This window comes from Passer domesticus, chromosome 1 (assembly GCF_036417665.1).
Source record: "Passer domesticus isolate bPasDom1 chromosome 1, bPasDom1.hap1, whole genome shotgun sequence".
NCBI lineage: Eukaryota > Metazoa > Chordata > Aves > Passeriformes > Passeridae > Passer > Passer domesticus.
Genome location: NC_087474.1, coordinates 23,525,596 through 23,544,910, shown reverse-complemented (window position 1 = coordinate 23,544,910; position 19,315 = coordinate 23,525,596). Strand labels below are relative to the sequence as shown.

The 19,315-nt window shown below is 39.2% G+C and overlaps 1 protein-coding gene across 1 annotated transcript in view; it reads right to left on the bottom strand.

Annotated features, from left to right (window-relative positions):
* COL1A2 (collagen type I alpha 2 chain) overlaps positions 1 to 19,315 on the bottom strand; it is a 38,486-nt gene that overhangs the window by 1,615 nt on the left and 17,556 nt on the right. Inside the window, exons 22-50 of the mRNA XM_064410406.1 lie at positions 18,505 to 18,558; positions 18,303 to 18,401; positions 17,377 to 17,430; positions 16,899 to 16,997; positions 16,097 to 16,150; positions 15,410 to 15,463; positions 15,231 to 15,284; positions 15,078 to 15,131; positions 14,265 to 14,309; positions 12,093 to 12,191; positions 11,343 to 11,450; positions 10,479 to 10,532; positions 9,857 to 9,910; positions 9,267 to 9,320; positions 9,105 to 9,158; positions 8,896 to 9,003; positions 7,874 to 7,927; positions 7,727 to 7,780; positions 6,674 to 6,835; positions 5,853 to 5,960; positions 5,318 to 5,425; positions 4,327 to 4,380; positions 4,117 to 4,224; positions 3,861 to 3,914; positions 3,415 to 3,522; positions 2,726 to 2,779; positions 2,487 to 2,594; positions 1,838 to 2,084; positions 1,231 to 1,424 (exon numbers count right to left, since the gene is read on the bottom strand). Coding sequence (XP_064266476.1) covers positions 1,231 to 1,424; positions 1,838 to 2,084; positions 2,487 to 2,594; positions 2,726 to 2,779; positions 3,415 to 3,522; positions 3,861 to 3,914; positions 4,117 to 4,224; positions 4,327 to 4,380; positions 5,318 to 5,425; positions 5,853 to 5,960; positions 6,674 to 6,835; positions 7,727 to 7,780; positions 7,874 to 7,927; positions 8,896 to 9,003; positions 9,105 to 9,158; positions 9,267 to 9,320; positions 9,857 to 9,910; positions 10,479 to 10,532; positions 11,343 to 11,450; positions 12,093 to 12,191; positions 14,265 to 14,309; positions 15,078 to 15,131; positions 15,231 to 15,284; positions 15,410 to 15,463; positions 16,097 to 16,150; positions 16,899 to 16,997; positions 17,377 to 17,430; positions 18,303 to 18,401; positions 18,505 to 18,558 — 2,511 coding nt within the window. The remainder of the gene's footprint in view (positions 1 to 1,230; positions 1,425 to 1,837; positions 2,085 to 2,486; positions 2,595 to 2,725; positions 2,780 to 3,414; positions 3,523 to 3,860; positions 3,915 to 4,116; positions 4,225 to 4,326; positions 4,381 to 5,317; positions 5,426 to 5,852; positions 5,961 to 6,673; positions 6,836 to 7,726; positions 7,781 to 7,873; positions 7,928 to 8,895; positions 9,004 to 9,104; positions 9,159 to 9,266; positions 9,321 to 9,856; positions 9,911 to 10,478; positions 10,533 to 11,342; positions 11,451 to 12,092; positions 12,192 to 14,264; positions 14,310 to 15,077; positions 15,132 to 15,230; positions 15,285 to 15,409; positions 15,464 to 16,096; positions 16,151 to 16,898; positions 16,998 to 17,376; positions 17,431 to 18,302; positions 18,402 to 18,504; positions 18,559 to 19,315) is intronic.

The window sequence follows — 19,315 nt, the reverse complement described above, 5'->3', positions numbered from 1 at the left end:
AAGGAGGGGTGTCTGGCAGGTGGTTAGCAATGACATTTTGCATCACCTATTGTTTTCCTTTTTATTATCATTATTATTTACCATTGTTACTATATTTTCTTTTCAAATATTAAAGTGTTTTTATTGCAACATGCCAGCTTTACTTTGATTCTCCTCCCCCTTCTACTAGGGTGTACTGGGGGGAAAGGAGCGGGAGTTGAGCAAGTGGGAATGGTACCTAATTTCTATCTGAGCTTAAACCATGACAGCTTTAAAAAAAATAATCCCCAGTCTGCAATCACTTTTCTATTGCCACCCCAGAGCTAAAGAACACAAAATAGAAGTAGCAGGAGGTAGACTGACAACCAGACATGAGTGGATGTAGTTGAACTGTAGAGTTCTGTTCCAAAGTATGGTGTTAGCCGTTTATATGGTTTCAGAGACAAGATCAGGTAAGTTCAAGGAAGATAATCTACTGTTCCCACAGCTACACACAAACAATGCCTGTCTCAATAAAACTGTGAAACCTTTTTTGATAGAGTTTTGAATTTTTTTAATACACTAGTGTCTGTGGATGGTACAAATGTTTTTTATTTTGCTCTTTTTTTTTACAGCATCTACTTTTTGCCCCTCTAAGAAACAGGACCCTAGACTGTTCTGATCCAATGTGATTAAATCTCATTTTAGACACTTCATCACAATATTAACTCAATTTAATTTAAGAATTAAGTAATTAAATCTCCTTAGCTGAACAAAAGTGATGTATTTGCGATTTGCTGGGACAGTGTCTAACATGCAAGTAGTAGTCCTTGTTTTCACTTACATCAACAATTTTCAATGTTACGGTGGCACGCACTCAGAATCTGTGATGTGTAATATAAATATCTTTCCAGGAATAGTGTTGTATAAAAAATATCAATTAAAAAGATGATGTTTTCCTTAATTTTTCAGACATTTTTGGGAAAAAATTGGTAGATGTCATTATATGTACCATATTGCAGTCCAGGCTTCCCTTAGCAATAACAGTCAGGCTGAATTGATCATTTGCAGACATCAAGAAAAGTTAGAACAATACAAACAAACTCATCTAAATCAGAATCAGAGCTCTATGCCCTTGAAGTAAAAGGTAGCTGGCTTTTTCATATTTCTCTCCTAAGAACATAATTTATCTGCTTGCTTCTGAAAGTCACTGAACTGAGAACTCTTCAGACAGTGCTGCAGGAAACAATCACCCTGCCATACATCACTTACCTGGCTGCCACCATTGATAGTTTCACCAAACCATATGTGCTGCTTCTTGTCCTTGGGATTCTTGCTGATGTACCAGTTCTTAGCAGGAATGTTGTCGGGGTTGGCATAGATGCAAGTCTCACCATTGGAAAAATCACAGTATACTCTAATGGCATCTGCAGTGCAGCCTTGGTTGGGGTCAATCCAGTAGAAGCCTGCCATTGAGGGAAAAAATGTAAATCATGGTTCACTCTGCATAGACTTTGCATACAGCTTATATTCACTTCTCTTACACAGGAACTCAGGCCATAAATATCAAAACAGGGGGATTATTAAGGTGATAAGTGGGATACAGATATTTTGGATTGTTAATGTATAAGAAACTGTACTTAAAAGCAAGGGTTAAATATTTTTGTGTTATTTTGGAAAATTATTGCAAGAATGTAGCAATAGCTACAAAGAGTTTTCAAGATGTAACTGTATCTATTTTCAGTGGAGGCAGAAAGAACTTCTTCATTGGTCATTTAGTATTTTTGCTACCTGGCCAAGGATACCGTTCACTGAAGAAAGCTAATGCCCTGGAAGTGCTCCCTGAGCCAGAGAGGGCAAACATCTGGCACTAACATACCGCTGCTCCATTCTGGGTGGCTAAGTCTGAGGTCACGGCAGGTGCGAGCTGGGTTCTTTCTGGAGCCTTCTGGGGTCAGCAGGGTCTCAATTTGGTTGTTCAGTGTTTTCAGAGTGGCATCAACTTCATAATCCTTGGGTCTAAGAGCAGGCTGATCAGCCCGGTAGTATTCTGCATCAAAGCCAACTTCGTATCCACCACCATTGGGACCAGGGGGGCCAGGGGGACCAGGAGGGCCAGGAGGACCCTGAAGTTTTTCAAAAGCAGAAGACAAAAAGCATTCTGTTGGAGATATGGTGCTTTTAGTGAAATGCTTCCACACACACATACTCCTAGTTAACTCCTGGCACCCTCAGCTCTCATCGGAGGCAGCACACACAGGCTTGCCCTGTGGTGACTGCTATGGGTTGAAGCAGTGGAAGATGCACAGTGCAGGACTACCACATCTCCTTTGTGCATTTGCACTCCTGCCATAAGGAGTGAAGAAAACCTTTTTGTTTAGGTCTGTTAAACATTTCCCTAATATTACATATCTTTTTTTTAAGAAACAAAACCATGTGCGTTATTAAGCTTCTGAAGTGATGTAATTACTAGGCTTATAGTAGAACATAAATGTGTTAAATCAACAAAAAAAAAAGGGTATACTCACAGCAGGACCTTGGCTACCATGAGAGCCACGCACACCAGCAGGGCCAATAGGTCCAGGGAGACCATTGCGACCGTCTTTACCAGGAGGACCAGAAGGACCAGGTGGACCCTAAATGGAAATTTGAACAGTTTAAATGACATTAAAGATGCTACAAATAGGGATTCATATGGATGGGAGCATACATATATATTGCACAAAGAGAATGGGAGGTATTTGAACATATTCTGAAATTCACTTACCCGTGGGCCAGCAGGGCCAGTGTTACCAGGAGGACCTTGATCACCATGTTGGCCCTATTGGGAAAGATATACAGTCTTCAAAAAAAGAGCAGTGGAACATGTTTGTGTTTGCTTGATTCAAGAGAGAATTGTATGTAATGTGTATCTCGATTCAGAGAATGGGAATCCAGGGCTAGTGACATTTATTAGTGGAGTTGGGGGTATAAAATACTTGTTTTGGGAAAAGAGGAGAGAAGGTAAAATTCTTTATATTGTTTCTTCTGATCTTCAGAGAAGGCTTTAAAATAAAAGTCAGAATTCCCACAGTTGATACCCAAATTTAAAGGGAAGAAAATCCAAAAATTACTTCAGCTTTTCTGAGATAAAAATTTTATCATTTCTGGCCAAAGTAAGAAATAATACTAAAACAAAGGCAGAAGATTTTTTAATTTTTTGTTAGCCAAATGCAATTGAGCTTCAAGGGAACTACTGGTAGTCACAGTTCTAATGCCAACACCAGAATCTTCAGTTTTGTACAAAAACCATTGAATGTTAAAGAGATTATTTATGGCTCTCCATTTGAAAGTTGCTGTAGAGTGGAGTAAGTGGTATTAACATACTGTATTGTGCATATGTAGTTCCTTGCTAGTGTGACCTTATTTTGTTTTTTTTACTCTTTATATTCAAAACCCTAAAAATCATTTACTTACAGCAAGACCAGGAAGACCCTGCAATCCATTGTGTCCCTTCAAGCCAGGCAGACCTCTAGGCCCCTTATCACCAGGCAGACCTTTCTCACCACGTGGACCTTGTGGGCCCTAGGAAGGGATAGAGGTGTCAAAGGAATAAATTAGAAAGCTTCGAGAACATACTCCTGTCAAAGCAAGAATTAAGTGTAAATATTCTACATTAAGTCATATCCCAATGTATATGATGGACATCCCCTTAAAACACACAGGAAGAGTGCAAATCCTAAAAGCTTAAGGATTGATCCCACAAAAGAGAATGCTAACTGAGATTCTAAATTCCTAAATATTTTCAGGTCCTTTAGCATTACTTTTTGGGCCTCTTGATCACAGTTATGAGAGTCCTTATCGATAAAGCATGTTTTCTCTTCTTGTATCAATGTGGTAATGTATTTAGAAATCAGACTTACAGCAAGACCTCTTGGACCAAAAGCACCAGCAGGACCGACAGCACCAGCGGGGCCCTGAAACAAGAATAGAGAATACATGTCACTGCTGCATATTGCTCTAATGAAGGTTCCATGCTCAACACATCTCTGGAGAAAGTGAAGTAATTATCTATACATTGTAGGGGTGGGAAGTACTTTGTATATATGATAGACAAGTCTTAGTCCTCTTATACTTTAATCTAGAAAGTTAAGGTATATCATCATATCATTAACTTACAGGTTCACCACGGTTTCCAGGCTTCCCAGAAGGACCAACTTGCCCATGAGGACCAGGAGCACCCAGAGCACCGCTGGGACCAGGACTACCAGGAGCACCACGCTCACCCTGGGAACAAAGGAATGCAACAGGAGACACATTGTGTTATTACTGACTTACACATACTGGAATATTTCTTCCATGACAATGAAATAAAAGGAGCAAAGTTACCTTGAAACCAGGAGCACCATCACGGCCTGGAGGACCATCATTTCCAGGATTGCCCTATTAAAATACCATGAAAAAAATTACTAAATTCCATCATCTTTCATCTCACACAGAACTGTGTCTCAATCTAATTGCTTACAGTGAGAGTAAGAAGATAATGAGATAGGATAGCATAAATCTTAAAGAGAAAAAATGCTTTCCCTGCCATACATGCCATTCTCAAATGCCTTAAATGTACTAATGTTCTCAGAAAATCTAAAATGGTCTTCAAATGTTTTAGAAGTTTGGTAAAGAAAAAAAATTACTGGGCTTTGCAACATTTCTCTAAATGAAAAGGCTAAGACAACAGTGGTCTTTACTAGCTTGGACTCTTAAAACTGAGACTTTCTTTTTAGATGAAAAATCCCAGTGGAGGGAAAAGAACCTAAAAAATAGCCACAACTAAATTAATTTGCTGTGGTACTTCACAAGGTTAAATGGTTTTCTTTGTGAATATTAATTTCACTTCAGCACTTAGGCTGTGTCCAAAAAAACCCATTTTCCTTCAGAAAATTCCAGTGAAACAAAGTTCAGGATTTTTAAACTCCTATTCTCTATTCTCCTTGAATTCTGCAAAGTCTCTTCAAGGTTTGTGTTAACAATGTATTAACTATGCTTCAGGTTATCAAATAAACTTCCCTGATAAGGCTTCAGTTTCTATACTTTCATGAAAGATGTATATGTTCCCCATTCTATTTTTCCTGGCGTGTAAGTAAGAAGTGAAAAGATTTTGAGAGTGATTTCAGGATGTATTTCAGACACAACTTGTGCTTTAAAAACTCTGTCACCTAGTTGGGCATAGGAATGTCTATAAAAATCCTGATATAATTTTCTCTGAAGACATTGCACAAGTTTCCTAGCAGAGCAGCCTTCTGTTCCATCCATTTCTTCCGAGTATTTGTATTTGGATCAGAATGAAGAAAAAGCAATCTGAAGAGGATAAAAGACAGCTTACATCACGTCCAGCTTCACCAGGAGCACCATTTGGACCAGGAGAACCCACAGGACCAGAGGGACCACGGGCACCAGGAGGACCAGAAACACCCAGGGGACCAGGTTCACCCTAATACAGGAACAGTTGTAACAAAATGTGACATTATAATACAACACAAACCAGTCTTACAGAACTTTTAGCCTTTATCTAAGAGCAACATTTCTCTGCAATGAGTTTGGGAAGGAAAAAATAATCAGGACAAAGAAACATACCTATTTATATCAAATGCTGTCTTCATTCTAAATGCCACTACTAGAAACCTCTTAACATTCAGACATTTGCTCACCTGCAGATAATTCTGGTTTGTCTGCAACAAGCCATAATTTCTTCCACTGATATTTGTCTAGTAGGTCCATATCTTGTTTCCAACAGCAATGGAAACAGCATAATCTGCATCTCCCTGGCTTCCCGTAAGACAGGACCTCAAGTGTGTGTGGGTTTTTTCTTTTTAATTACATGTTATCTGTTTGAAGCAGGTAACTAATCATATACTCACTGTTGCTCCAGAGATGCCTGGAAGACCACGTTCTCCCCGAGAGCCAGGCAGACCAAGGATACCAGGAGCACCAAGAATACCCTGAGGACCTGGGGTACCAGGAGGACCCTATGACATGAAGAGAATAATATTTATATTAATAGACAAAAATAGATGTAACATACACATCAGACAATGATACTGAAAATTGCATTCTTGGTTACAATTTTTTCAGATCAAAGAAGAAATTTCTCTAATTTTTTTTTGAGTAAAAATTGTGGTATTTCACACAAGTGCTTACTTCAATAAGACAGAAACACGTATGACTTTTAAAGAACCTCAGTAATTCTGGATGTGAAATCTTAAAGATACTCAAAAGTAATTAATTTATTGCATAATTCTAAGTCAACCTGTGGGCTTTAACTTTGTGATCCTCACAAATCAGAGTTTCTGATGCAGCTATGAATTGAGATTTTTCTAAATGGACATTCATAGGTTCCTTCTTTTTCTATCCATGAGCATCAATTTCAGAACAGAAGATGTGCTTCCTTTTCTCAGACTAAATATCAATTTCTTCTGTAGTTAGAGAAAGATACAGCTCTCCACATGAGAAAAAGACAAAGAAAACCCTGACACAGGGATCAGGCTCACTTTTTATGGCATGTTTGTCAAGCATGCCTATGAAAAATTTCTTGTGTGTCAGTGGAACTTCTACTTAAAGGCTTTGCTAAATTTGTGGATAAAGTAGAAAAGCCCTTCACAAACACTAAAAGTATCTCAGAAACCATAACATTTTCATGAAGAGAAACATATTTAATGAGATGTGATACTCAGTAACTTACAGCAGCACCAGCCTCTCCAGATGGACCTTTCTCACCAGCAAAGCCAGGTGGGCCAGCAATACCTTGTTCACCAGTGCGGCCAACTGGTCCAACATCACCACGCAGACCTCGAGGACCATCTTTGCCAGCTGGGCCAGGAGGACCAGGGGGACCAGTGATGCCCTAGGATTGAGTATGAATATGATACCATTACAATATAGACCTGGGGATAAAATTTAGTTTTAAGTCCATGTGAAAAAATAGTTCCTTGCAATAAACAGGTCATAAGCTGCTCCAAAGCAGCAACTTCTATTGCTTTGTTAGCAGTGGAGAGGTTTTTTGACTGCTTTTTTTTTAAACTCTAGGCAGCTAAAAGTGGTAAAATTTAATGGGAAAATATAGATCTGTCTCTTGTTGGAGACATTAATTGCAACTATAAAATCCATGAGGAAAAACCCCAGTATCTTCCAATTCAAGAAGATTATTTACTTTGCATAACAGTAATTCAAATTTATTTAAATCTAGAGTATCTAAGAAACGAAGTGCCTTTTGGTAAAGGTTGGAAACACCTTTAAAAAGAAAAGACTACAAATGTCAATCTAGAATGAGAATTTCTTGCTGAAAAATAAAAAATATTCACATTCCAAAACAGAGTGAGTTTGACCTGCTCAAGACAGGCACTAGAACGGCAGGTACCACTTTAGAAAATGTAGACATACAATAACCTTAACATTCTTCTGCAGATTGGACATGACCTTCTTATTCCACTCCATCATGAGTAATTGCATAGCCATTGATTTAAACAAAAGCAAATAAACATTGATTTTTGGAAATGGTTGGGTACTTCAAGAGACATAGGGATGCTTGATGGATTATAAAAACTCACAAATTAAATACATAGGTTGTACTCTGGGAGTTTGAACAATTAGATTTTTTTTCTCATCCAGTTCTATAAGGATCTGAGGTTATTCCAGTGCAATTACAATTCAAATCAATGAAACAAAAGTTAGGATTATCCCTAAGCAAAGCAGCTTCTGACTTATCTCCCATTACATTTCTTTACTAGTTACTTACAGCAGGGCCAGGAGGACCAACTCTTCCAGCAGCACCAGGGAAACCAGTCATGCCCTAAAAACAAATTTGAAAATAAAGATTAGGTTTAAAGGAAACAAAAACTTGATGAGAAGCAACAATGTCAGTACTAAAAGCCTGAAGACTTACAGGAGGACCAGCATCACCACGAGGGCCAGCAGGACCAGCAGCACCAGCGGGACCCTAAGTAGGAAAGATTGAAAAAGAGAGATGGGTCAAGCAAAGACAATTAATCCTCTCTATTTAGAATAAGGGCTCAGTCTCACTACTGTGAAAGCTAAGGGTGATTTTTACACCAAGAAGAGGACTGGGCCCAAAACCATGCTGCCTATCCTGACAACAGAGTATTAAATTCTCACACACATTTTAAATCGGTATCATAAGGCTTGAGAAAAGTTGCATAATGCATTTATGATTTAGATTAATTTCCTTGCAAATGTTACATCCATCTAAACAAATCTGGAAGTCAAAATGTGAAAGCAAGGCAAAATCATCAAATCCTCTGTTTGCACTGTGTAACTAATACAGCCACTTAGTGCAAGAGCCTGGTATTGGTATTAAAATCATACAATAAGCAACCCAAGCCACGCTGTCCTGCAACATTTTGTGGTATTTGAAGTATGTGGGTCTGACTTTTTGCATCATGTCAACCAGTTCCCCAGTAATATGCATGTGAGGTGGTATACAACTTTGGGCTATAAAGGTGTCAGCACACGAAGAGCCCATGTGCAAATGGGTGCACAGGCAAATTTGCACACATGCTTCTGGATGACTGAGTCTGAAAATCAGACTGTGACACCACATCCCATCTTTGAGAGAAAAGTGTCAATGTCCTCAGCTCAGAACTTACCCACAATCACCCCCTGAATGGTCCAAGATAGAGTGATTTTGCTGATCTTCAGAGCAAGTTGAAAATTAGTTATTGTTTTCTCTTCATTTCAGTTCCAGACTCACGATCTGAGCCCACATAAATAGATTGATAAAATTTACATAATGTGTGAAAATCAGCATGGTAACTTTTCTCACAGCCTAGCTTGAAGTTTTGTTTCTTTCTTTCATTACCTGTTCAGAATTCAAGGCTTTCAGACTAATGTATTGCTTGCATGGCACAGCTGAGAACTATGCATTTCACAAGGACACAATTCACTTACTGGTGGTCCAGAAGCACCGATTGGGCCAATGGCACCTGTTGGTCCAGTTTCACCCTTAGGTCCCTTGGGCCCACGCTCTCCTTTAGCACCAGGCTGACCAGCTGCACCCTGTAGGCAGAAAAACAGACAAAATGAGGAACTGAAAACCTTGCAGAGGAAATAGAGGAAGGATATGGCATCAATGTGAGGAAAGTGCAAACGAAACTTACAGGGGGTCCAGCAAATCCACTGGGACCCACAGGACCAGGCTCACCACGTTCACCCTAGAGAGAGGACAAAGAAGAGATGAGTGGTTAGAACAATATTTAAAAGAGCAGTTTTCTGAACATCATGTCTTTGACACAGGAATAATGGTAGAAATTACAACTTACAGGGATACCACGGGCACCAGCAGGACCAGCAGGACCAGCAGGACCTCCTTCTCCCTAAAAGACAGACAAAACACTTTGACACTGGGAAATGGCCTAACTGCAGCCAGAACAGGAATGCTCCTGTGGCACAGATACATTGGATCTCCAATACAGAGGATGCTACTTCTGGTTTTGATCCACTCTGTATTAATAATATCCAATGATTCTCAGACAGCATGAAGTATCACTCTGAGCTAACGCGTGGTTATTCATCATTGTATCAAAACCTCCTCTCACAGTGTGAGTAGGATTGTGGAGTTTAACCTCAGCTGGGAAAAATTCAGCCCATGGCTGAATCAGAATCCTCTCCAGATATAACCCACTGCCATGTAGATTTGCATCCCCTTCCCTGCCCTTTTACAAAATGTCTTGGGGTCCTATGGCAAACTTCACTGAATAGTCCCAAAGCCCTTGCTTCCCGAATCTGAAAAACTTAAAGAATTTGTGCAAACTAGAAAGATGGAATTGTTTTTTATGGAATTCATCTTTAATATTCATGTGTGAGTAAACTGTAGCAACAAGGCATTTTTTCATTCAAAGAGTAGACTTACCCGATCACCAGCACCACCAGCAGGGCCAGGAGCACCAATAGCACCAGGCAGACCCTATAGGCCAAGAGACAGGACACTGTTTCAAACAAAATGTAAGTAGGACCAACTACTTTAAATAAGCTTTCTCTTTCCCCCTGGAGAAAGGTTTGTAACTAGCTTTCTTTCAGATGTTCTCAATATAAAGGTTATATGATTTTATAAAACAAAACCTATTCATTTATTTTCCTTCCCCAAGTATGAATTCTAAGACACCTGAAATCTCAAATTAAGGATACTTTTGTGTAACTTTGCAGGCTGCCTTTAAAATTTGCTGTCTGGGCTGAGCCCATGAAATTAAGAGGACACTGTCACACTGAACAGCCGTGCAATGTCTGTGCTCATGTCTCTGCTCATGTGATTTTTCTGCTTCGAGGCAAGAGAAATGATCAATTCTCTCTCTCTCTCCCCCTGAATAAAATCATCCTTAGATGAGGGGCAACAAAATTATGCTGATTTGTATAAAAAATGAGCAGATACCACACTAATGCAATACAGTGGGAAATGCAAGTTCTGAACCTTCTTCTCAGTTATTTAGTTCTGAGGTGTAGCGAGGTAAAGTCGAGTAGAACCACAAGACACTTACACGAGCACCATCTCTTCCTGTTGCACCTGTATCACCTCTCAGACCTGGGGCACCCTGGAACACACAGTGGGAAAAATTGTATTGGTAGGAAACACAATCGTTAATATGAAAGAAGTCCTGAGCTGTTTGCTGAGTATCTGTGCTTTACTTAGACATCATACAAAAACCTTATGCTGGGTTTTCTGGAGAAATGAGAGTTGATTATTTTGTTCTTATTGCTGAGTAGGTACTAACTGGCAAATTGAATGTTTGGAAAGGGTACTGGCATGCTTTTCAGAATAAACCTGCTTCTGTCATGGGAAGCCTTCTTGGCTTCTCTCAGGTACCAAGAATTTTGAATGGAATTAGACATTGAAAACTATGTGCATGTATATTACAAATGATGAATATCAATCCCCTTCAAAACCTCTTTTCTTTTGGTCAAGAGATATCCACCTGTAAAAGTTCTTCTAGGTATTAATGTTATACCTACTATATGAAGCAAGACAACAGCTATTAAAATGATGTCATATGGGTGGAAACATAAAATGCCACATGATTTACTATTAGTTATTTTCAGACCATCACTAGAGTCAAGAAACCAGATCAGCACTCTGTTCTCCTTTTTTTTTTCTTAATACAGCCTAGTGTTCTTCATTAATCTGCATGTCAATACATAGTGTTTTTGAAAAAGTTTTAGGATAGCACCTTAGAAAGGGCAGTCAGTCCATTAGACCAGCAAGACCTCTACTGGCTGACCACTGAGTCATATGGTTTCACAGTAAATAAGAGTCTCATTGGGGTAACATGCAGGTTTTTCCAAGTTAATGAAATTTTAGAGTCTCAAATCTGTGCATGCAGTAACAAGCCAGTTGTCTATCTTACCTTTTCACCCTTTCCTCCTGGAACACCAGCAACACCTCTCTCTCCTGGGATTCCACCAGGGCCAGCAGGACCAGGAGCACCAGCAGCACCAACATTGCCAGGCTCACCCTAGCAGCAACAGCATGTAAGTCAGGGTCAAGTCACTCACACAATTTGGAACAAAATCATCATTACTATTCCGCCCACCATTCTACTTGGTTGTAAACAGTGTGAGTAGTAACATTCTTGTCTTGAGCTATTGTACATGTTTTACTTTTCCAGCTAGTGAAGATGCTAGATGTGAACACTCTGATTCTGTGGGCTCCTGAGGTTTCAGGTCCATTTTCCAAACAAAACTCATGTAGAAAAACTAGCCATAGAAATCTAGAAAACTAAGACCCAGATTGACTTAGCATCAAGCCAACATCATCATTTGCTAGATGACTACTTATTATTGCCCTAATATTTGGGGGAAAATATTGTTAACTAGTGACAAGAACTTCCTGTGTACAAGTAGGTGTGGGTATAAACAGAAGCCAGCATGAATTTTGGTCAGAATCTCAGATCCTGTCTCCAAATAGAATAACAGCATCCCCAGCTGACAACCTGTATTCAAACTGACTTCCCCTCCCATCATCCATATTACTAAACATAAAGCCATTTAACATTAGTGTGGACTAGCTGGGATGGAATTCACCACTTGGAGAGAGGTTTTGGACTGTGTTGATCAGGAATTCAACAGTAAGGCAATGGCAGCTGGAAAAGGCATACCTTGTTACCATCGGGGCCTGGTGGGCCAGAGGGACCACGGCTTCCAATGGGACCAGCAGGACCAACAGCACCGCTCTCGCCAGGAGGACCACGCTCACCCTACAGGAGACAGTCTGATCTGAGTGCTCCCGTGAATTGCGCTCTAGCTGAAAGCACTGGCTGGGAGCAATGGCAGCGTGGCACATTTTTATCTGAACAAACCTTTATTTAGAACTGCACAGCTATTAACGAAATTGGTCATAAGAACTGGCTCTAGCTTTTGACACAAAATTATCAAAATGAAGTAATGAAGTCTTGCATCATGACAACAGCTGACAACGAAAGTATTAACACTTCTTGAACATGGATTTTGGCTACTGTGCTTGTTCTGTTATCAGACATCCTACTGTCAAATGGAGATTCTGTTTTAGGACAAATAATGGATTCTAGTGAAATTAAAGGGATAGTAATCAGCAAGCAATTATTTTTACAGTGGCAAATTCCTGGTGGCAGGAGAATAAAGGTAACACCTAAAGCCTACTAATGTGACCTGTACTTTATAACATGTATAAGGTTAAATTCTGCATCATAGATCTGGAGATGTGGGAGTAGCCAGAAACTCAATTTAAATGCACAATAGATCTATCAAAGATAGAAACACTAGTTTTACTAAAGATATCTCCAGTTATCTCAGTGTAATCAAGCTGGACATGAGTGAATAATCTGATAGGGTATAATGGAGTTTTTAGTTATGCTGGCGAATTTCGAATTTGTAGAAGAACTATAATGTGGTCAAAGGACTGACTTAAGGGGAGATAGCTCACCAGTAGAAAGTACCAATGATGCAACAGATTAATGGATATTGTAGAGATGTTCCTAATTTTTTTTTTCATACATTTTGTTAATTACAAAGAGGCAGAAAAAGAAGAAATATGCAGATATCACAAAGGAAGCATGTGTCAACAGGAAGAAGGATTGGCAGACTACACAGAAAGAAGTGAATAACCTGCTAGATGGCTGTCAGAGCAAAGAGATAAAATTCAAGAGTGCAAGTACCACACCACTTATTTAGGCATCAGAACTGCAAATTCTGCTGTAAATGGAGGTTGCAATGGTGAAAATGACTGAAAGGGAAAGGTAATAGCTGACAATATGACACAGACATGTAAAAGGAAAATATGATCTGCCACAAGCAGTGGGTTACTTTTAGAAAATGTTAGTCTTGTGTATAAAGCATCAGTAAGCCCTAATTTGCAATACTGGATGAAATACACTGAGTGATGCTTAGGGCAAGCTAGAGCAGAGGAAAATAACTGTTACTGCTATGACAAAGGGAGCTTGGTTTGGATGAAATGGCAAAATAATAGTTTAGAGCACACATGGTTTTTGATACAGACTCTGGGCATTAAAACATAGGGAGAAAAGTGCTGTTTAAACTGATTGAAATAACTTGTAAGAGTGAATGGGAATATTTGTCAGTGGACACATTTAATCTGGAAGTCAGAAGAAAAGAAGAAGCAATAGAAGTAGGTTAAATATCAATCTCTTTAGAGGTGAATTTGGAAAGCAAACACTTTATTGAGCCCTTTATAAACTACTTCTTGCTCTACATAAATGGGATCCTCCTGCCATGCAGGAAGGCATCCACACAAAGCTCTTTGAGGATGTCTATTGACAGTTCAGAATTAAAGGGAAGTGGGAGGCAATACCTTCTAATGACAATTCTGGTTTCTGAATTCAGCCCACTATTTATTCAAAAACAGTACTGGGGAGGTAGGAGCTGCCTCCAGTAAAACTGTAAAACTGAAATGGTCAGGCTAAGAAGGTCTGTGCACAGGCACTGCAGATGAAAACTCTCATATTCATCAGGCCTCAGTGTAACACTGCAGGAGCAGTCCTTTATCATCCACAGTCTCATTATAAGGTTAACACAGGATATCATTATTTGGGCAATATCCATACTTATACAGAAGTTTACTAGCACTGGCATCTGTGTTAACCCTAACTCAAATACCCTGACCCCTGCAAAGAGCAGAGAATATTATCCTTCATTCCTGTAAGTCTGCTGCAATACACTATTCTGTAACAGAGAAGAGCTTTTTGCTTTGAGGAACATGGAAGTGTACATAATTACTATTATTATTGAACCCATTATTAAGACAGTCTGTACCAGATTTCTAATGAGTTACTCACTCTTGGGCCAGCAGGGCCAGGGACACCAAATTCACCATGAAGACCCTAGAAGAGAGTAGATATAGAGCTAAAATTTATTTTACTTGCTTAACTTGTACTTTGTTTCTTAGCAACAAATGAAAATTCTAAAATTGAAACAGCATATTGGAAAGTTTCAGACAATCTATTACATACATGGAAATAAGCCCTTTTCCTCCAGCTGCACAGTATCTCAAGGTAGACATTAGATAATATTTTTTCATCTGAAGAGTTAGCTATTAAATTGCAAGCTCTTTTGTCAGGTATATGCAATGTAAACTCTTTTACAGGGACAGAGATGTAACTATAAATGTTAAAGGTGATTTTGACATAAAGGATGCACAATTTGCAGAGTAGATCTCACACTAACTGTGCATGAATTGCAACTGAACCACCTCAGATGGATGCCATTGTACATTCCCTGAAATCAGCTGCAAAAATGGAGTGGTGCAGGCTAGACTGAACCTTGAAGATTTTGAAAGAAATGTGAAGTAAAATATTTTTCATGTACTGTCTCTTCTAGGGGAAGAAGCATATTTTATTGCTACTTAAGGCCCAAAAAGCAAAGGGCTATCTTTGCTCAGTTTCATACCAAAACTTTTTAAAGGGAACTACAAGGCAAATTCCAATGCAAAAGGAACTGTTAAAGTTTGCATGATTGCTTTTAAAGTTACCCTGATTGCTTTGTTTTGGCAAATAGATTCAACAGGCTCTTGCTCCACCACGTGTGCCATTGCAAACACAGCCCTCATGCAATGCCTGCCCCATCCATGGAATGCTGTGTCTGTCACTCACCCTCTCGCCTGGTTTGCCAGCCTCTCCAGCAGGACCCGAGGGACCTGGCAGACCCTGAGTGTAAAGAAATAAGAATGCAAATATAGTTAAGGCAGAAGCTCTTCACGCTTTGGGAACCATGGATAAGATTGAACAGAGCTCACAGTTACTTGCCTGGAAGCCAGGAGGGCCAGCAGGACCAGTTTCACCCTTTCCACCTTGGTTGCCCTGGGTGGAATGAAAAACAAGCGATTAACTTGGAAGGAGAAATACAGGGAAGTGGATTTTAAATGGGAAGTCCCATTAATGAAAAGTAAATCACAAATTGGATTTGTGTGGAGGCTGTTACTTACAGTGACTCCAGGAGGACCTTGAGCACCGTTGTTTCCCTCTGGACCAGGAGCACCCTATATATGTTCAAGCAGAAAGCTATTATCAAACCTTTAATTTGATATGAGTAACATCTCTAAATTATTATGTGCCAAAACCAAACATCTCTGACTGTGTATTTTGAACTTAACCATTTACTTGCAAGAACTTCTCTAAAGATGCTTAAAATTTTAAATTCTCATCATTTATTTAGATATTGCAGCACATTCATACTTAAGAAAACTTCTTTTGGAATTACAGAATATAGAAGCCTTGCTGATAGCATTTTTCCCAGACAACACTGTCTTTTGGGTCCCTTAAATGGAAGAATTACAAGTTTCAACTACAAGTAAAAGGTTGGAAAATTACAGGATGAATTAGAAACCATACACTGTGCTACAAGATTTAAGGACAGGGAGTGTTATTTTTGACTCTTCATAGGATAATACCCCATAATTAATTACCCCACTAATACCCAAAAAGGGGAGTTTTCATTTATCCATTAAGTAATAGCCCCCACTGACATGAGGCTAAAAATAATGCATTCCTAAGGGCTTTTCTAATTTCATCATCTAGTCATACTTGCACAAGCCAATGCTATCTTATTACAGAGGTTTGGAAAATCTACTTTTTTCTCTCTGGAAGATGAAAAAGAAAATATATCCACGTACCCGTGGGCCAGCAAGACCAACATTGCCTTTTTCACCAGGTTTGCCAGGTTCACCCTGAAGTTGAAAGAAAAAGATATAAAAGTTAACCAACACTTCATATTCGATTCAGTTTAAACTACTAAGCAGAGACTTCTTCTCACTGCCAGAAGATTTACTGTAATATTTCTTTAGCCCAAATTAAAACACACACAAGGTCCATCTGTCTTTTTGGATCACTTAGATTAGCTCAAAAATATATGTCTTTTCAAAATTTAATGCCTTTTTGTTTCTAAGATTGTAATTCATGGCACTCCATGTAGTATCCTATGTAATACACTGTATGTTTGCATGTGTGTGTATGTACAGCAACACCCGAGTCCGGGACATGATTGTTATCTGTGGTGTCTGTGGGACAGGTAAAGAACTCCACTGAAGTCACTGGTAGCTTTTCTTCTAAATTGACTGAGCTTTGGATAGTGCTCAATAAATAACAGTACTCTGGAACTGGTTTAATGGCCAAACTTGACAGAACTTTTACAGATGTGAATATATAGAAATAATAAAATGCACATACTGAAATCATAAAATATTCTAATCACTTCAATTTCAAAATGTCTCTAAGCTAATTAAACTGCTTTTTCATTTCTTTAATAATATTTTGGACAACTGGAAAATAATTTGGAACAGAACTCTTGAATGTAAGCAGATGCCATCTGATGAGGAGGATATAGGGAGAAGTGTTAGATTAATGATAGAGTTGGGACCCTACAGATTAGTCTGGAAATACTTTAATAGTAATAGAAAATTTCTGTACTGTACTTACAGTGGGACCTTTTGGTCCAGGGAATCCAATGTTGCCAGGCTCACCTCTATTACCAGCTGGACCAATTGGCCCAACTCTACCATCTGCTCCAGGGAAACCCTAGAAAAAGAAATAATTCCATTAAATGGCTGAGGTAATTTAATTAGAGTTCAGCTTTAGGAGAAATATGTACTGACAGGAAGCAAATGTCATTTAACTTTTCACCATTGTTGATACATTGCATGCTCATGCATCCCTCCCTTTTCCTCCTTTTTGTAGAACTCTGTATTTCTTCTTCCCCTTCCAGGACACAGGCCTGATGTGAGACCCACAGAAATGAACGGAAGGCTTCACACTGATCTTCCCAGTAATACAATAGAAAATCTTGCTGATTTTACACAGTTGTGTTAGAGCTCAGTGCTGAGATATCTGCTTTACACTACTGTACTTCATTCTTTCCCATGCAAAGGGGGAACAGAATAAAAAGCAAGGTACTTACAACAGGACCTTCCTTGCCAGCAGGGCCTGGGCTTCCTGGCTGACCTGGGAGACCCTGAGAAAGGAAAAGTTTGATGTTTTTACAATGAAACCTACTCACCCAACATATAACCACCAGTTTATCTACATGCATGCAGGCACACACATAGAGGTGCCAAGTTATCAATGCACACTGCTTAAACAGGACTGTAGATGCTAGCACATTTCCACCTGAAGGACACTGTCTGTTAATTTGGTGGTGTGTGCTCCCATGCCAGATGAAAATCAGTGTAGGAAAGTACCTGTTTTACTCATAGAAACTAATTTAGGCTCTGCTTTCGAGAATAGTATGTTTCAAGGTTTGCAGATGTCTAATACTCATATGTGGGCATTGCAAACTTTGACTTCACAGGGTAGGGTAGGAAGAGAAAGAATAAGGAGTATAAATGTAATGGGATTAACATAATCTGACTGCAGCCCACACCACTAAAAGTAAATGGCTGTTTTCAGTGAAATCATTTGCAAAATAAAAAAGAAGTAATTGAGATCAGCCATTTCACATAATTTTAGTAGGATCTGCTTTCCTTTGAGTTCATTAAAGAGAACACACACACCTTAATTGTGACCATAATGATCACATTCTGTAGCTAATCACAAGTGGAAACCCCTTACAGAAGTCAATTCAGTATCCAGTACAAGAAGACAGTGCTCCATCCCACGGCCATCAAATGCTATCTTAACAAAACTAACTAATTTTAATAAACATTCTGATGCTTCTTAATTGTTCCCAATGGGGTTTTTTTCAGTTGAATGGTGAAAGTGCCCTAATGTGTGGTTAACACATGCTGAATTTTTGCAGTTGGATTTCTGAATAACTTTGTCCATTAATTGTAAGTAATTTTCTTCCTATGTAGTTCAAACTTAATCCACCACAGAGTTCGAACTTACTCTTGGACCCATAAGACCAGGCTCACCAGGACGGCCAGCATCACCATTAGGACCCTTAGCACCAACAGGACCACTAGCACCACGGTTACCAGCAGGTCCCTACCAAAAGGAAGAAATAAAATTAGGCAGAGGCAGCAAAAAGCATTGTAGATCTGTATATAAAAGGTGGTTCAAAAAATAGTGACCCAGACAAAAGTCTTACCATGACACCAGCTCTGCCATCAGCTCCAGGGAGACCACGAGATCCAGGTACACCCTGCAAGTCAACACAAAATGAATCAAGACAGGGAAAGAAATAAATCTCTTCCTGTGAAGTGTATAGTGCCTACTAGATTTCATCCTTCCAACCAGGTCTGCTGAATGTGAGGTAGGTGCAGCTTTAAGCACATAGACCTCAGTGTAAATAAGTATTGTGAAAGAAACCCTCTCACTTCCTGTAGATTTCTTTAAATTCTAATCTGTATAATTTTCAGTGTTCATTGTAACTAATAATGGCTCTAGCCAGCAGCTAGGATCCCACAACCTGCCCCACCCATTCTCTGTGTAGAGAGTTACTGACTCTGAATTCTTTATCTCTGGAAAAAAAAAATAAATCTAGGGGAAGCACTGCCATTTTTCGTATCACTTTCCTGTGAATTCTCTTCCTTCACACAGCTACATGCTTCCTGCAGGTCATGGAGTGGCTTCCTCACCCAGTGAAAAGTTTACTAGACATCCTTGAAGACACTGAATTGAAAGCTTTTGTCCCCTATTATGTGTAAGCCCGTTACCAGTTTTAAGCAGTTAAATCCCATCACAAACTTTTAAGAATAATCAGAAGATAATTCACTAAATATTAAGCAGTGGATAAATCAAAGCCATCTTTGGATAAATCAAATCCAGTAAATACTTTGGGGAGTCAGTATTTACTAAGAGAGTAAACAAGCATTAATGCAAAGCCAAAATGGGTTTGGTCCCAGCTAATCAAAAGATTCAGAATTGAAAATTATCACTGCTTAGCAGCATTAATGTCA